This window comes from Hemitrygon akajei, chromosome 22, assembly GCF_048418815.1.
Source record: "Hemitrygon akajei chromosome 22, sHemAka1.3, whole genome shotgun sequence".
In the NCBI taxonomy this organism is placed as follows: domain Eukaryota; kingdom Metazoa; phylum Chordata; class Chondrichthyes; order Myliobatiformes; family Dasyatidae; genus Hemitrygon; species Hemitrygon akajei.
Window position 1 is genome coordinate 56,057,980 of NC_133145.1, and position 17,049 is coordinate 56,075,028.

At 41.2% G+C, this 17,049-nt stretch overlaps 1 protein-coding gene across 1 annotated transcript in view; it reads left to right on the plus strand.

Annotated features, from left to right (window-relative positions):
* Nucleotides 1-17,049, plus strand: part of rptor (regulatory associated protein of MTOR, complex 1) — a 483,948-nt gene that overhangs the window by 364,914 nt on the left and 101,985 nt on the right. The window contains exons 23-24 of the mRNA XM_073026287.1: nt 8,266-8,452; nt 11,471-11,581. Coding sequence (XP_072882388.1) covers nt 8,266-8,452; nt 11,471-11,581 — 298 coding nt within the window. The remainder of the gene's footprint in view (nt 1-8,265; nt 8,453-11,470; nt 11,582-17,049) is intronic.

Sequence of the window (17,049 nt, forward strand, 5' to 3'; positions counted from 1 at the left end):
GCCACAAGAAAGCAGCATCATCATCGAGGACCCCCACCATCCAACCCGTACTCACTTCTCATTGCTGCCATCAGGAAGGAGGTCCCATGACACCAAGTTCGGGAACAGTTACTACCCTTCAACCATCAAGCTCTTGAACCAGTGTCAGTAACTTCACTTGCCTCATCACTGAACTGATTCTGCAGTCTACAGACTCACTTTCAAGGACTCTACCACACTCGTTCTCAGTATTACTTTTATTATTTATTATTTATTATTGTTATCAATACTATTTGTTTTTCCTTTTGTATTTGACAGTTTGTCTTCATTTTCACATTGGTTGTATGTCAGTCTTTGAGTGTAAATTTTCATTGATTCTGTGTTGTATCTTTGTTCTGTGAATGCTTGCAAGGAAATGAATCTCAGGATTATATATGGTAACAAACATACCGATAAAATTCTTTGAACTTCGTGTGGGCAACACAGAAACAGGGATATGTCAGGCCTTTTCACTTCACCACTCCACACTGTGTCAAATCCGACCTAGGAAATAGGAAACAAAATGGATGGAGAAGGAGAAACTTTGAAGCTCACTTGATTGGCTGAGGCTTTCTGTTTCACACTCCATAGACCACACACCAGCAGATCCACTTCTATATATTGTGGATCATTGTACTTGGCAATGCTGGGCATTGAGCATATCTGTACAGAGCGCTGACACAGGAAAGCCAGTCCCCCAAGGTCCCCCACCACCCAGGTCATGCTGTCTTATCTCTGCAGCCACAGGAAAAAGGTACAGGAGTCTCAGGACCCACACCACCAGGTTCAGGAGCTGTTATTAATCCTCAACCATCAGGCTCCTGAACCAGTGGGGATAATTTTATACAACTTTACCCGCCCCATCACTGAACTGTACCCACAACATATAGACTCATTTTCAAGTACTCTTTATCTCGTGCTCTTGGCATTTATTACTTAATTATTTATTACTATAGTTTCTTTTTCTTTCTTTTCAATTTGCACAGTTTGTTGTCCGTCCTATTGGGATTGATTCTATTACATTTCCTTGATTTATTGAGTATGCCCGCAAGAAAAATAAATCTCAGAGTTGAATGTCGTGACGTATATGTACTTTGATAATAAATTTACTTTGAACTTTGAATTGAGATTCTGTGTTGAGAGCAAAAATTGCCAGATGAGAACTTCCCACCTGTCTAAATTCAGTAGCTGTTGCCTTGTTGAAGAGGGTTTATATCAGTATCTGATGATTTAAAACTTTTCTAAGGAGTACTGTTTTCCTTTTACATTAATTCTGGTCTGATTCTAAGCATATGAAAAATTAGTTGGCTAAGCTAAATAGTTTTATTAATCTGGCACCATGTGGGCAGAATGACTGATAGTAAAATAAAGTAAATGACTGCTTTATTTATTTAACTTAATTACATCCATAGGGCGTATTTCATTTTAAGAGCAATTATGGCAGTCCCTGTCCTATAGTCGGGGTGCCCCATTATTAATAAGTGCTGAGATTGTTCCTTTATAAACTCCTTACTTCAGGTGAAATTTGTGCAATTAAGATAAATTATTTTCATTATATTGTGCAGTTTGTAAGAACATAGGGGTAGGTTGCAATAAGTACAAACTATTCTTCAGATGCTGGAAATCCAGAACAACATACGCAAGATGCTGGAGGAACCCAGCAGGTCAGGCAGCATGTATGGAGAAGAATAAAGAATCAATGTTTTGGGCCAAGTTTTGGCCCAAAGCATCGACTCTTTTTCCATCTTTGTTCATACTACCTGACCTGTTGAGTTCCTCCAGCATTTTGTGTTTGAACTAATTCAAAACTAATCTATAATATTGAACATCAGTTAACATGGAATAAAAGACCAGTGCAGGTGTGATTCAGCGAGGTAACTGCACTCACTATTTCCACGAGAAATGAAGATTTATCAAGTTTGCATTGTTTCCAAGTTCACATCATTTTATAGACCAGAGCTGATCTCTGCAGTACACTCCATCTGCCACAGCTTAATGCTCTTTACAAATCCACTGCCTTCCTCTTGTCTGGTGTACATGCCATTTCCCACTAGTTCTCCTGCAAAGGCACCTTACCAAAGACCACCTGGAAAAATTGTCTTATTTCCCATGTTTTACACTATCAGCCTTCAACGTGGCATCAGTTTTTTATGTTTAAAGTAAAAGTGAAGACTGCTGGTCCTATAAATGCCCAACCAATTTAGCTCATGTAAGCCCAGATGTCAAGGGAAAATATGATGAATAATAACTGGGTATAGAGCCACAAATTAAATAAATTTGGGTCAGGATTTATGTTCGAGCCCAGACAGTTCAGCTATAAAACATATGAAAATTATGAAAGCGTGAGTTTGTGAAATTAATTTTGATATGCTGGATCCCTGGAGAACATTACTTTAAAGCTGTTATTTGACATATACTGTACTCTATTCTGGAGAGAGTCCACTCGTGTGTGACTCCTAGCAATTTTATTTACTAATTGATAGATACACTGCTGATTAGGCCTTTCTAGACCTTCGAGCATGCTGCCAGCAATCTCTAACCCTATCTCAGGATAATTTACAATGAGCAGTTAAGCTACTAACTGGTATGTCTTTGAACCGCGGGAGGAAACTGGAGCACCCAGAGGAAACCCACGCAATCCACGGGGAAGACGGACAAACTGGGATGCTGGAATTAAATTCTTAATTCTGACACCCCAGGCTGTAACAGCATCGTGCTAACCACAACACTACCCTGGAAGCCCAAATTTCATTTCAGTGTATTTTAATAAGCATGTGTCCACCACATTAAGATTTGCAGGAATTTGGCGGGCAGTGTTGAAGGTTTTGTATATTTCTTCTGTACGATTGAATGAAAAAGAAATCTCCAAAGCATCCCCTAATCTTGCACCAGTGGGATAAATTGGAAGTTTGCCATTCTTGAACCAAATAAAGTTTCAAAAACAGAATATATTGGAAACGCTCAGCTGGTCAGGCTGCATCTGTGGAGAGAAAAACAAGTGTTAGCATTTCTTATCAGAGATTCTTCATTAAAAGCCAGTACTTTGCTTTTGTTTCAGATTTCCAGCATCTGCAGCTTTTTGATTTTCATTGAGTTTTTCTGTTGCTGACATAGCAACCATTTCACTTAAGTATCTATAATGCATGTAAGTCTCTGATGTAAACACACGATTGAGGAGCTATAAACTGCATCAGATCTTTTGTTGGTGTAATTCTTCCATCACTTTTTATCCAAGCAGTGCCATATTAGTTGCCAAGAATTATTTGTGCCACAAATATAAATATCTCCTTTGTTCACTGACTTGAATTTAACTTCTAAAGTCTATTTCATGTCTTCACAAGTTTTACTTACATGAAATGATTGTTAAAATAGAAAAAATATTCAGGACTGACAGCAAAACTAACCAAACTTCTTATACAGTAAACTTCATGGAACTTTGCTCACACGTTACCCTTTCAGTGGGAGCATCCAGCATCACATCCAGCTCACATAAGCAGAGTAATCACGTTCTTTGGTCACTTGCTATTGGAGCTCATAGCCTTAGCCCAATACGAAAAAGCATTGTTTCCGTTCTTTGAATCTACATTAACCTCCACTATTACTGATACATCTCACAGGCCTGACTTTTTCCTGTTGCCCTTATGGAAAAGGACAACCACATTCACCAACCTCCAGCCATCCAGTCCTTCATTAGTGAAGTAAAATTCTCAGCCAGAATTCTCCCCTTCCTTCCCATAGCAGCAAGAGTTAAAGTTTATATGGCCATGGATATTTATATACTAAAGCATTGACCTTATTCACGAAACTTCCACCTTTGATTTTGCTTCCAGTTATCTTAGTATGAAAAGGATGTGGAATCGTTAGAGAGGGCGCAGAGATTTACCAAGGTGCTGCCTGGATTAGAAAGCATGTCTTATAAGGACAGGTTGAACAAGCTAGGGGTTTTCTCTTTAGAGTGAAGGAGGATGTGAGGTGACTTCATAGAGGTGTAGAAGTTGTATAGGTAGAGTGGATGGACAGAGACATTTTCCATGGCTAATCTGAGAGGACAAATTTTAAGGTGATTGGAGCAAAGTATAGGTAGGTTTTTAAACAGAGCAGTAAGTGCATGGAATGCACTGCAGGGGTTGGTGGTAAAAGCAGATACATGAGGGGCATTTGAAAAGGGTATTATCTTAAGGTGATTGAAGGAAATTCAAGGGGGATGTCAGAAGTAGTTTTTTTTTACACAGAGTGGAGGATGTATGGAACACCCTACCTGGGGTGGTGGTAGAGGTAGCTACCATTTAAGAAACTTTTATATAGGCACATGGATGATAGAAAAATGGGGGGTTCAATGGAAGGGAAAGGTTAGATTGAGTAAGAGAAATGGGAAATATTTTGCAGGCATGGAGAAATGAAGATGGGGGAAGGCCTGCAAAATGTTTCCCTTTTCTCCAGTTCAACCTTCAGTATTCCTGGATATCTAGGATTCCCTGTATTTGTCACCCTTAGCTTTCACTCCTGTAGGGTCATGTTGTTCTGAACATTCACAATTTGACTTTTGAATGCTTCCCTCTGTGTGGATGTAGACTTACCTGGAAGGTATACTCTACCAATGCCAGGTTCTAATTTTAATGAAATTGGTTTTCCTGTAATTTTGACCTCTATTCCTGGTCTTTCCCGGCTTTTTCTATAAGTGCCTTGAAATTTACTAAGTTTACTGAGCCTTTTTTACTCCATCTAGCCCACTCATAACTTTCTACAACATAATTAAATCTTCTCCGATTTAACAGCCAACACTACCCTATCCAGTTATCTTTCTAGTCCTGGCAAAATCCTCATAAATCTCTTCTGCGACCTCTCCAGTACAAATGCTACTTCGGTGTAATGTGACCAGAACTTTATACAGTAGTGTAGCTGTGGTCTAACTCATCCTTACAATTCAATCATTATATCTTCCCTGTTATGTTCTGCCTGTCAGCTCACAGAAAGGCATCCTATATGTCTCTAACCATTTTATTAAACTATCTTGGTTTCTTTAAGAATCAATGGACATATACTCAAAAGTCCCTTGTTTCTCCACAGCTTTTGGTCACCATTCTACTCTGGATTTTTACCTCGTACTTCTCTGGATTAAATTGTTTCCTATTTTCTCTGTCCAAATAAGGAAGGCATCTATATCAATAGACAATAGACAGTAGGTGCAAGAGTAGGCCATTCGGCCCTTCTAGCCAGCACCACCATTCACTGTGATCATGGCTGATCATACACAATCAGTACCCCGTTCCTGCCCTCTCCCCGTATCCCTTGACTCCGCTATCTATAAGAGCTCGCTCTAACTCTCTCTTGAATGCATCCAGAGACTTGGCCTTCACTGCCTTCTGGGGCAGAGCATTCCACATATCCACCACTCTCTGGGTGAAAAAGTTTTTCCGCATCTGTTCTAAATGGCCTACCCCTTATTCTTAAACTGTGGCCTCTAGTTCTGGACTCACCCATCAGCGGGAACATGCTTCCTGCCTCCAGTGTGTCCAATCCCTTAATAATCTTAATATGTTTCAATCAGATCCCCTCTCATCCTTCTAAATTCCAGTGTATACAAGCCCAGTCGCTCCAATCTTTCAACATATGACAGTCCCGCCATTCTGGGAATTAACCTTGTGAACCAACACTGCACTCCCTCAATAGCAAGAATGTCCTTCCTCAAATTTGGAGACCAAAACTGCACACAATACTCCAGGTGGGGTCTCACCAGGGCCCTGTACAGCTGCAGAAGGACCTCTTTACTCCTATACTCAATTCCTCTTGTTATAAAGGCCAGCATGCCATTAGCTTTCTTCACTGCCTGCTGTACCTGCATGCTTACTTTCATTGACTGATGTACAAGAACACCTAGATCTCATTGTACTTCCCCTTTTCCTAACTTGACTCCATTTAGATAGTAATCTGCCTTCCTGTTCTTGCCACCAAAGTGGATAACCTCACATTTATCCACATTAAACGGCATCTGCCATACATTTGCCCACTCACCCAACCTGTCCAAGTTACCCTGCATTCTCATAACATCCTCCTGACATTTCACACTGCCACCCAGCTTTGTGTCATCAGCAAATTTGCTAATGTTACTTTTAATCCCTTCATCTAAATCATTAATGTATATTGTAAACAGCTGCGGTCCCAGCACCGAACCTTGCGGTACCCTACTGATCACAGCCTGCCATTCCGAAAGGGACCCGTTAATCACTACTCTTTGTTTCCTGTCAGCCAGCCAATTTTCAATCCATGTCAGTACTCTGCCCCCAATACCATGTGCCCTAATTTTGCCCACTAATCTCCTATGTGGGACTTTATCAAAAGCTTTCTGGAAGTTCAGGTACACTACATCCACTGGCTCTCCCTTGTCCATTTTCATAGTTACATCCTCAAAAAACTCCAGAAGATTAGTCAAGCATGATTTTCCCTTCATAAATCCATGCTGACTCGGACTGATCCTTCTACTGCTATCCAAATGTGTCGTAATTTCCTCTTTTATAATTGACTCCAGCATCTTTCTCACCACTGACGCCAGGCTAACCGGTCTATAATTCCCTGTTTTCTCTCTTCCTCCTTTCTTGAAAAGTGGGACAACATTAGCCACCCTCCAATCAGCAGGAACTGTTCCTGAATCTATAGAACATTGGAAAATGATTACCAATGCGTCCACGATTTCTAGAGCCACCTCTTTAAGTACCCTGGGATGCAGACCATCAGGTCCCGAGGACTTATCAGCCTTCAGACTCAACAGTCTATCCAACACCGTTCCTTGCCTAATATAAATTTCCTTCAGTTCATCCTTTACCCTAATTCCTTTGGCCACTATTACATCATAATCTAAATCTTGGCTCTTCATGATCAGCACTTTTGAATCATCTACAACCTTCTTTATCATGCCTCTAAATTTACTTTTCATTTATCGGTATGTACACAGAGGCAAGGGAAAGTATGCAATTGTATTTGCCAGTTACAAAACACCTACCCTTTGCTTTCTCCCACTGAGATTATTTCAGATCAATTCAATATTCTCCCTTGGACTAACTGGTTTTTACCTTTATGAGTAGCTTACCTAAAATGACTTGCTAGAATTCAGGTGGTACCATCAATTACACTGCTTTCATTAAGATTCCTTGTCCCATCTTTGCACAAGAAGATTCATTTGTTAAACAGATATGACCTTCTCCTACGCTGATTATCTCCGATTAATCTGTGACTTCCTAAGTGAAGTTTTATTCTGCAAAACTAACTCCAATAATTTACCCCTTCCGACTGTAACTAATTGACTAGTCAATTATGCAGTTTTCTCTTCATTTTTAAATCCTTTTATAAAGTGCTGTCATTTGTTTCTAAGTAGTCATCATCATCAAGTACTGTATCGTATGATGTGGGCAATCATGACCTCATGACCATGATTGTTCTTGGCAAAATTTTTCTACAGAAGTGGATTACCATTGCCGTCTTCTGGGCAGTGTCTTTACAAGACGAGTGACCCCAGCCAATATGATTCAGTGATTGTCTCCCTGGCATCAGTGGTTGCATAACCTGGACTTGTGACATATGGCAGCTGCTCATATGATCTTCTAGCACCTGCTCCCATGGCTTCAAGTGACCCTGATTGGTGGGGGTGGGGGTGTTTTGTGCTAAGCAGGTGCTACATCTTTCCGAAGGGTGACCTGCAGGCTAGCGAAGGGAAGGAGTGCCTTACACATCTTTAGGTAGAAACATATCTCCATTTCACCACGCTTAAATGAATAAATGAATGAATCACTTGGTCAAAAATGTAGATAGCCTGATTGGTAAGTTTGTGAATGACAGAAAAATTAGAGTTGTGGAGAGAGAAGAAGATGGTCAAAGTTTGAGCCCCTCCATTGGTCAGGGACGACCATGGATATTGTGTCCTTGCTGTCTATGTGATAAGCAAGTCGGTACTCAAGCCAGGCCAGTTTGATATGGAGAGCATGCTGTTGCCCGTGCCCAGCTTCCCCCTCTCCATACAGCTGAGGAATCCAGAGGGGCGGCAGAGACTGATACAGTAGCATCGCAGAAGTTACCAGTCAGCGTTGAACTCAACATGGACTGCACTGGGAACTCCAGCCTCGGAGTTTTCCTGGGGGTTTATTACCAAAGCCGTCCATGCGAGTAGATGTATCTCCACCTTGCCACCTATTCCAGGTAGCAAGGGTATTAATATTATCACTTTGTCTGAATTTTACATTTGATTTTCTGTCCCAGGGGTTCACCTCCTATACCCAGCACAAGCAGTTCGAGCTTAACCAACGACGTGAGCAAACAGGCCGGACCCAGGGATATCTCATCAGCGTCGCGACAAGGAATTATTCCCACCGTCGGTGTACCATATACTCCACATTCTCACCAGTTTTCCAGAACACGGAAAATGTTTGATAAGGGGCCAGATCAGGTAAGAAATCTGTCAGATAGAAAATAACACAAATTCTGCTGCTAGCTCTTTTTCTCATGTTGTAGTTTAAGGTGAAATGTTCCAGAACACTTAATCGGGTTAATACCAATCAAAAGAAATTGAAAATGTGTGATAGATGATCAAAGATTTGATCAGAGAGTGGTTTTAAGGAGCATCTTAAAATGTAGATGTGAATTTTAGAGAGGGATTTACAGAGATTCAGACAGTTCAGTGGTGAAATAGTTAAGATGAGAAGCACTCAAGGAGAAGCAATCCAGAGGACTTGTGGGGCAGAAGCAGGTTACAGAGAAATTATTTAAAATGTTGAAATAATTTATGAGGTTAAATTAGCTTTATTTGTCACATGTACATTGAAATATTGAAACATACGGTGAAATGCGTCATTTGGCGTCAATGGCCAACACAATCCAGGATGTGCTGGGGCCAGCCCTCAAGAGTCACTATGCATCTGCCGTCAACATAGCAGGCCCACAGTTTACTTGCCCTAACCTGTATGCCTTTTTTAGGATGTGGGAGGAAGCTCACACTATCACAGGGAGAATGTACAAACTCCTTACAGATAGCAGCGGGAATTGAATCCTGATGGATTTTGTGGCTGGCGCTACAAAGCGTGCACTAACCTCTACGCTACTATGCCACCATTATTTTACTGAATGAAATGACACCACCAAAGAGAGAAATATTAGTGGGAGCAATGAAGGCTTAGTTGAAGACATGTGTTTTTAGAGGATGAAAGAGCTGAAATGACAGCGGATTAATGAGGTTTTGAAGTGCATGGAAGGCAGCATTAGAGGAACATAAAGTTCTTGGTGGTAGAGCCAACACAGGACAATGAACAAAATTCAAGTTTCAAGTCCATTTAACACATACATCTGAAGATACGGTGAAATGTGTTGTTTGTGTTAACAGACCTGAGAATATGCTAGGGGCAGTCTGCAAGTATCGCCACACATTCCATTGCCAATGTAGCATGCCACGCAGAACAACGTAAAACTACAGCAAAATAAGCCCTGTTCCTCCCTCCTGCCCGCACACATACTCAGTCCTCTAACCCGAAGGCAGGCCACTTTCTTGACTCTCCAGCCTCCCATTCGGACTTTCAACTACCCCAGCAGACTCTCAGAGAATCTCAGACCTGAGGTTCAACTTGTGTACTTCTGATTCGGGCCTCAATCCTTGGCATTGGCACCAAGATATCAGTTGATACGGTGCAGATTTGGGTGAGAAAAGCAGCGTTATGGACTAATTCCAGTTTATAGAAGATTGGAGACAAGTCAAGGAAGCACTGGAATAGTTGAGCCTCCACATGACAAAAACAGATGGGCTGAGCGAGGGGGAAAAGCTGGGTAATGTTATAGCAATTGAAGTAGGTGGATCTTTAGTAAATTCCAGACCAATTTGTACAGCACCTTGAGTTCTGTGAAATTTCAATGTAAATGAAAAGTGTGACTTGAAATCACTGTCAGCGGATTCCATGTACCGGTATTTTAGTGATCCAGCTCTGCTCCTGTTGTAAGTGAGCAGCACCTCTGATCCAATCTTTATATTTCTTCAGCTCAGGCATTCTTACAACCTTTCATTTTTGTGTCATCCATGTGAATATTTTGAGAATCAAATTACTCCACAGGTTTCTGCCTTTGGTGTGTGGTTTCAATTAAGCCAAAAGGGAATTTTGTGAGGGTCTGTTTTGATTGGAAAACCTGCTTTTAGAACCAGTGAGAAGGAATAGCAGTACAGGTGTTCTCTTCCCCCCCCCCCCCCCCCCTTTACAAATGTAGAGCATGCCTATGAAACCTTTCTTAAGCTGAAATGACGTAAAGTGAAGAACCATTAATTTATATGGGAAAGATTTTTTTAAGTGAAAATCCTCTATGTAATGGAAAAGCAGGTTACTAATGTAGGTCTTTTGTAAAAGCGAAGTGGCGTAAAGCGAACATTCGTAAAGTGGGCGACACCTATATACTGCCAAGACAGGAGGGTCTTAGACTGGGAGGGGAGCCTACAGCTGGTGGTGTATCCATGCACAGTTATAAGACCATAAAATGTAGGAGCAAAATTAGGCCATTTGGCCCATCAAGTATGCTTCGTCATTTCATCATGGCTGATCCATTTTTTCCTCTCAGCCCCAACCTCCTGCGTTCCCCCAGTATCCCTTCATACCCTGACCAATATAGAATCTATCAGTCTCTGCTTTAAATATACATGAAGACTTGTCCTCCACAGCTGCCTGTGGCAACAAATTCCACAGATTCACCACTCTCTGGTTAAAGAAATTCCTCCTCAGCCCCATTCTAAAAGGATGCCCCTGTATTCTGAGACTCTGTCCTCTCATCCTAGACTCTCCCACCGTAGGAAACATCCTCTCCACATCCACTCTATCAAGGCCTTACAACATTCGATAGGTTTCAATTAGGTCACCCCTCATTCTTCTGAATTCTATAATCCTGGCTCACTTAGAGGCAAAGGTCACGGGTTTGAGAAATGCTGTGAGGATGACACCAGAGATTCTGCAGACGACAGAAATCTAGAGTAGCACACACAAAATGTTAGAGGAACTCAGCAGGTCGGGTAACATGTATGTGGAGGAATAAAGACCCGATGTTTCGGGAAGAGTCTCAGCCTTTCTGTTAGAACATAGCAAACTTTGGCATCTTCTTCATACCATGTAGTATGTTCATATAATATATTTTTCAGATGTAAGTTAATTGGAGTACAGATATTTGCAATTGAGTGATGTAAGTTAAACTCACAGGCCTCTTCAAACTTGGCCCACTTAAAACTAGAGAATATCAGAGCTCGATGAGTGCTTCCAAGTTCCCATCCTACACAGAAGTATTGCTGATGCCTCACTAGCCCTTTATAGCATACCAAGAACCTTGTCAGCGGTTTGAAGATAAACATAATTTGTCAAAATGAGAAAGTCCAGTTGTAAAGTCCGGCAGGACAAATATGCTACCGCAAGTATGAAATGGTATTAAAACTTGTTTTTTGTTTCAGACTGTTGAAGATTCAGAGGATGGAGTTGGACACAAAAGTTTTATATCTGCAACTATGCAAACGGGGTTCTGTGATTGGAGTGCAAAATATTTTGCACAGCCAGTGATGAAGGTACATAACCACTTACTAATTAATATTGATTTCTGATTTACTTATTAGCAAATCAAACTAGCTATCAGTATGCTGAAGTGAGTGAACATCTGGTACAAAGTACCATCAAGCGAGCACAGAAGAGCTTCCTTTCTGATATTTCTTTTAACCTTGAAAACCTTGCAGCTTAATTTACACCTAGTAATGGTTTGTAATCAGTTACATTGATTGCATTGACTCCAATTGCATTAACTCAAAATTTACTTAGATATATTGCTTATCTCCTGCTGTGGTAGCTTCTTTTTCTTTCCAATGAACTATGTTCTCAGGTTTAAATCTTGAAAACAATTTTAGAAAACCGCCCTAAGTGGTTTGTGTCCTTCACACCAGTATAATATAGAGAATGAAGTAATATGGGGAAATCCAGGACCCAGCTAATTCACATTGTAATGAAGACATCTGTTGCTAATGCTAGAAATATCTGCAGTGGCAAAGCAATTCATTCCCCGTCAGAAGATTGATAGCTGGTGTGTGGGGAATGGCCTATTCCACTGTCTCAACGAGAGAAAATCTGCAGATGCTGGAAATCAAAGCAATACACACAAAATGCTGGAAGAACTCAGCAGGCCAAGCAGCATGTATGGAAAAGAGTTATCGGTCGACGTTTCGGGCCGAAACCCTTCATCGGGACTGGAAAAGGAGATGAGAAGTCAGAGTACAAAGGTGGAGGAAGGCGAAGAAGAACATGCCCTCTTCTTATTATACCTTCAGAGAGGAGGTACAGGAGCCTGAAGACACACACTCAACGTCTTAGGAACAGCTTCTTCCCCTCCGCCATCAGATGTATGAAAGGTCCACTATTTGTTGTTTATGTCAAATAACTTTGCAAGGGGGTTCTTACTTCATGATGGAGGATAGCGATATCCCATCCCCATAGTAGGGAAGCATCAGCCATCATCAAGGACATCTTCAAAAGGCGTACAGTATCAGATTTAATTCACCAGCAGTTAGCTGAGAAGGGAGGGGACCAGGAGGGAAAACTCAATCAACTCCATCATGGGCAGTAGCCTCCCCACCATCAAGGACACCTTCAAAAGACGATGCCTCAAGAAGGCAGCATCCATCGTTGACACTCACCATCCAGGACATGCCCTCTTCTCATTACTACCTTTTTCACTATTTTTCTCTCTGTGTTTGCATTACTTACTTAGATTGTAGATTTCTTACTGTAACTTGAAGTGTTTTTTGATGTATTGCACTGTACTGTTGCTGCAAATCAACATACTTCACTGCATATGTCAGTGATAATACATCTGATTCTGATTCTGATGACTCCAGTCAGTGATTTATCCTTTTGAAATCCTCCAAAAGATCCTCAGTTCCACATTAGTTGTCCTTCATCACCCTTAATAGTTCCCAAGATTTCTTATACATCAGTAACTCCTAGCAAGAAGAAAAGATCTATCATCTAAGTTTACTGTTTTCTTCCCAGAAACTGCTCATAATTTAATTAAAGTATATTCTGGATTCCCCCCCACCCCTACCTTTTCTCCAAGAACATTTCTCCAATCTGTAAATCTTTCATTTTATCTCAGCCTTGAATAATAGAAGTCATCTTTGTTTCATTTTTTCTCTCTTGTTTGAATGTGTCCATTATATAAATGTTAAACTCTGCTCATTATTTGAAGAAATGCAATCTCTGCCAACTGAAAACGTCCGTGCTTTGGACTCCTTTAGCCATTGTCTGTAAGGCTTTCCTATGGCCTGCAACTTTGATGTCAGGTAGAAGCTAGTCATGTGAAGCTTAGTCCAATATCTGTAGGAAGTCTCGGTATAATCCGTAAAGGTTATCAGGCTGAAATATTACCTAATCTGTTTCATTCCCTACAAGTACATTCTGCCCTGCTGAGTCTTTTCTACCTACACTCTATCCTCGTTATAGGCAGGGGGATACGTTCCTCGCAGTATGGAAAATGCATAATGTGAATAACTATTTAAATGGAGAAAATAGGGATGCGTTCCGGAGGGCTTCCTAAATATGTTTTATCTGTAATTTATTCACATTTTCATTCCAATACGACACAAAAGCAGTACCACAAGGCAACATTCGTATTATATTTCATCAATTTAAGGTCATGTTCAGTGTAATAAATCATAGGAAGTAACATACTAGGGTGTACAGTACTCACCAACAGTGGCGGGTGTATTGATTCCGGGAGATGAGTGGTTGTTGTGGTGTCGGGCAGCTCTACGTGGATAAGGTGGATGGATGGTTGTGGTCATCAGGATCATATCAAGCACAGCAAGGGGTGAAGGAAAACTCAAAGAACTCTCAGTACTGCCGGCAGCAGGAGATGATACCAGTTTGAAGAAAGTGGTGAGGGTTGTTTGCTTGGCAGCATTTTGTTTTTCAGCATAAATTTGCTTGTAGGGAAGAAGGGTCGACGGCAGGGAACGACTGAAATGCTGACTCCATTCTAAACTTGGGTCCATGTCCATCACCATTTGTGCCAAGTGTTCCGCAGCCTTAAAAAATTCAGCCAGTTGCTTCACCATAAAATCCTTCACCTGCAACTCGACATTTTCTTCTTCATCGTTAACACCTTCAGTCCGAGTTAAACACAGAAGGTCATCCATACTTAATTCTTCATCATGAGAATCCAAGAGTTCTACCACGTCAGCAGTCTCAAGATCTGAGAATCCTTCCCCACCAATTTTATAGCCCAGGACCACACAATCCTAGATGGCTGCAGTGAAGGCAGGAAACCTCTTGAGGGTGTGCACACACTCCGCCCAAATTGATTCCCACGCTCCATTGAGAGTGGAAGACCTGACCTCTTTCCAGGATTCATCAATGTTGTTGATGGCATGTCTGATGTTGAAGGACTTCCACCATTCCCTCACTGTTGGTAAACTCCGGGATTTTCAAAATCGTCTGTTGCTTACAGCATCTGAGAGATAGCTCGCCGTAAAATATAAGCCTTGAATGTGGATATCACACCTTGGTCGAGTGGTTGAATCAACGATGCTGTGTTAGGCGGCAGGAAACGTACTGTTATGTTAGGATGAATGCTATCCAAATGTTTAGGATGGACTGGCACATTGTCAAGCAACAAAAGAACTTTAAAGGCAAGATTCTGTTCCCAGCAGCAGCAAAATGATTAACAAACCAATCTTCAAAGATTTGACCAGTGACCCGTGCTTTCTTGTTAGCTGCCCAGTGGACAGGAAGCATATTCTTACCCAAACCCTTAAGAGCATGGGGGTTTAGTGAATGGTAAACTAAGAGAGTCATAGTTAAATATTTCAAGCATAAAATCAGTGCACTGTAGGTAATAACAACAGAAGTTTAAGAGTGCAAGATCGCACATCCACACGCTGCCGAAACCAATGCGAGACTGGAGGGAGTGAGACTGTGAGGCGTGCGCAAGTGACTTGTATTGGGGGGAAAGCAGTGCTTCGCATCCCAGCAGCCTTGCGTAACTGTGAGTTTTGGATGCATAGAAGGAGAAGTTGGTAGAAATAGGTTCGACGCATAACTGTGAATCTGCATTGTGTGAAGGCGCATATAACGAGGATAGGGTGTATTCTGATCCTGAGAAGAAGGCAATTGCAGAGTTAGCATTCATTTTGAGAGGAATAGAATATAAAAGCAAAGATGTAATGTTGAAGCTTTAAAAAGCGTTAGTCAGACCTTGTTTGGAATATTCTGCACAAAATGCTGGAGGAACTCAGCAAATCAAGCAGCATCTATGGAGGGGAAATAAGCAGTCAATGTTTCAGACCGAGACCTTTCTTCAGGATTCTCCACTCCAAAGATGCTGCCTTTCTGATTTGTTGAGTACCAACAACATTTTGTGTATGTTGCTTTAGATTTCCAGTATATTGTGTCTTAAAATATTTTGAATAGTTTTTGCCCCAATATCTAAGAAAGGATGTGCTGGCATTGGAAAGGTATCCAGAGGAAGTTCACAAGAATGATTCTGGAAATGAAAGGGTTAATGCATGAGGCGCGTTCAATGGTTCTGGGCCTTGATGGCTCTCCTTGTCTGAGTTTAGAGGACTGAGGAGGGTTTTTATTGAAACCTACCATATATTGAAAGCCCTAAATAAACTGGATGTGGAGAGGATGTTTCCAATAGGGGAAGGGTCTAGATCAGAGGGCACAATCTCAGAATGGAAGGACATCCACTTCAAACAGAGATGAGGATATTCTTTAGCCAGAGTCCAGTGAATCTGTTTAATTTATTGCCACAGACAGTTGTGGAGGTGAAGGCTGGTAGGTTTATTAGTAAGGGCATCGAACATTAAAGGGGGAACACTGGAGAAGGGCATTGCAGTTACCCATGATCAAATGGTGGAACAGACTCGATGGGCTAAATGGTCTAATTCTGCTGCCATACGTTATGGGGTTATGGTCTTACAGTTTTATTTCAGATGTCCACTTTGTGCCTTTAACTGTTTTTTTTTCTCTAGTTTGTTCACATTGTTGCTCAACTAAGATAGCTCTGTCTGCTGGCTCCAGTTGTAAAAGGACTGGCCTTCTGAGTGAAAGAGAGATCACTTCTTGTGATCAAAACCTTGAATTCCCTCCTTGCAATGGAATCAAATGTGATTGAGTGATGAATGAGTCCTGACAATGTCTTGGCCTAACAACTAGTCAATATTAACTTAATTTACCAACCTTCATCAAGGTTGCAATTCAACATCTGATTAAATGAATTAACTCCTGTCAAATTATCAGCAAAGAACCCACAGCTCAGGCAATAATTATTCCAATTGTAAATTTTTAATTTGTAGTTAATGATGGTTAGCAGACATGCTGTATGTACTTAGCAATTAACTGGAAAATCTTAAATTGAATAAATTATTATTTTTTAATTTTTTATATGCCCTTTTGTCACCACCAGTTTAACCCTAGCTTAGTCATGGGGCAATTTGCAATGACCAGTTAATCTACTAATTGGTATGTCTTTGGACTGTGGGAAGAAACCGAAGCACCTGGAGGAAACCCACTTAATTCATAGGGAGCAAACACGAGGAAATCTGCAGATGCTGGAAATTCAAGCAACACACACAAAATGCTGGTGGAACGCAGCAGGCCAGGCAGCAACTATTGGGAGAAGCACTGTCGACGTTTCGGGCCGAGACCCTTGCTGCCTGGCCTGCTGCGTTCCACCAGCATTTTGTGTGTATTAATTCATAGGGAGGACATGCGAACTCCTTACAGAGTACACCAGGATTGAACTCAGAACTCCTTTGCCCTGAGCTGTAATAGCGTCACACTAATTGCTATACCACCATGGGGTTCATTATGTCACAGAACAATAGTAATGCCTGGTACAGGAATTTTAGACCATAAGACTATAAAATGTAGGAGCAGAATTATGCCATTCAGCCCATTGAGTCTGCACTGCCATTCCATCTTGGCTGATTTATTATCCCTCTGAACCTCATTCTTCCACCTTCTCCCTGTAATTTTTGACACC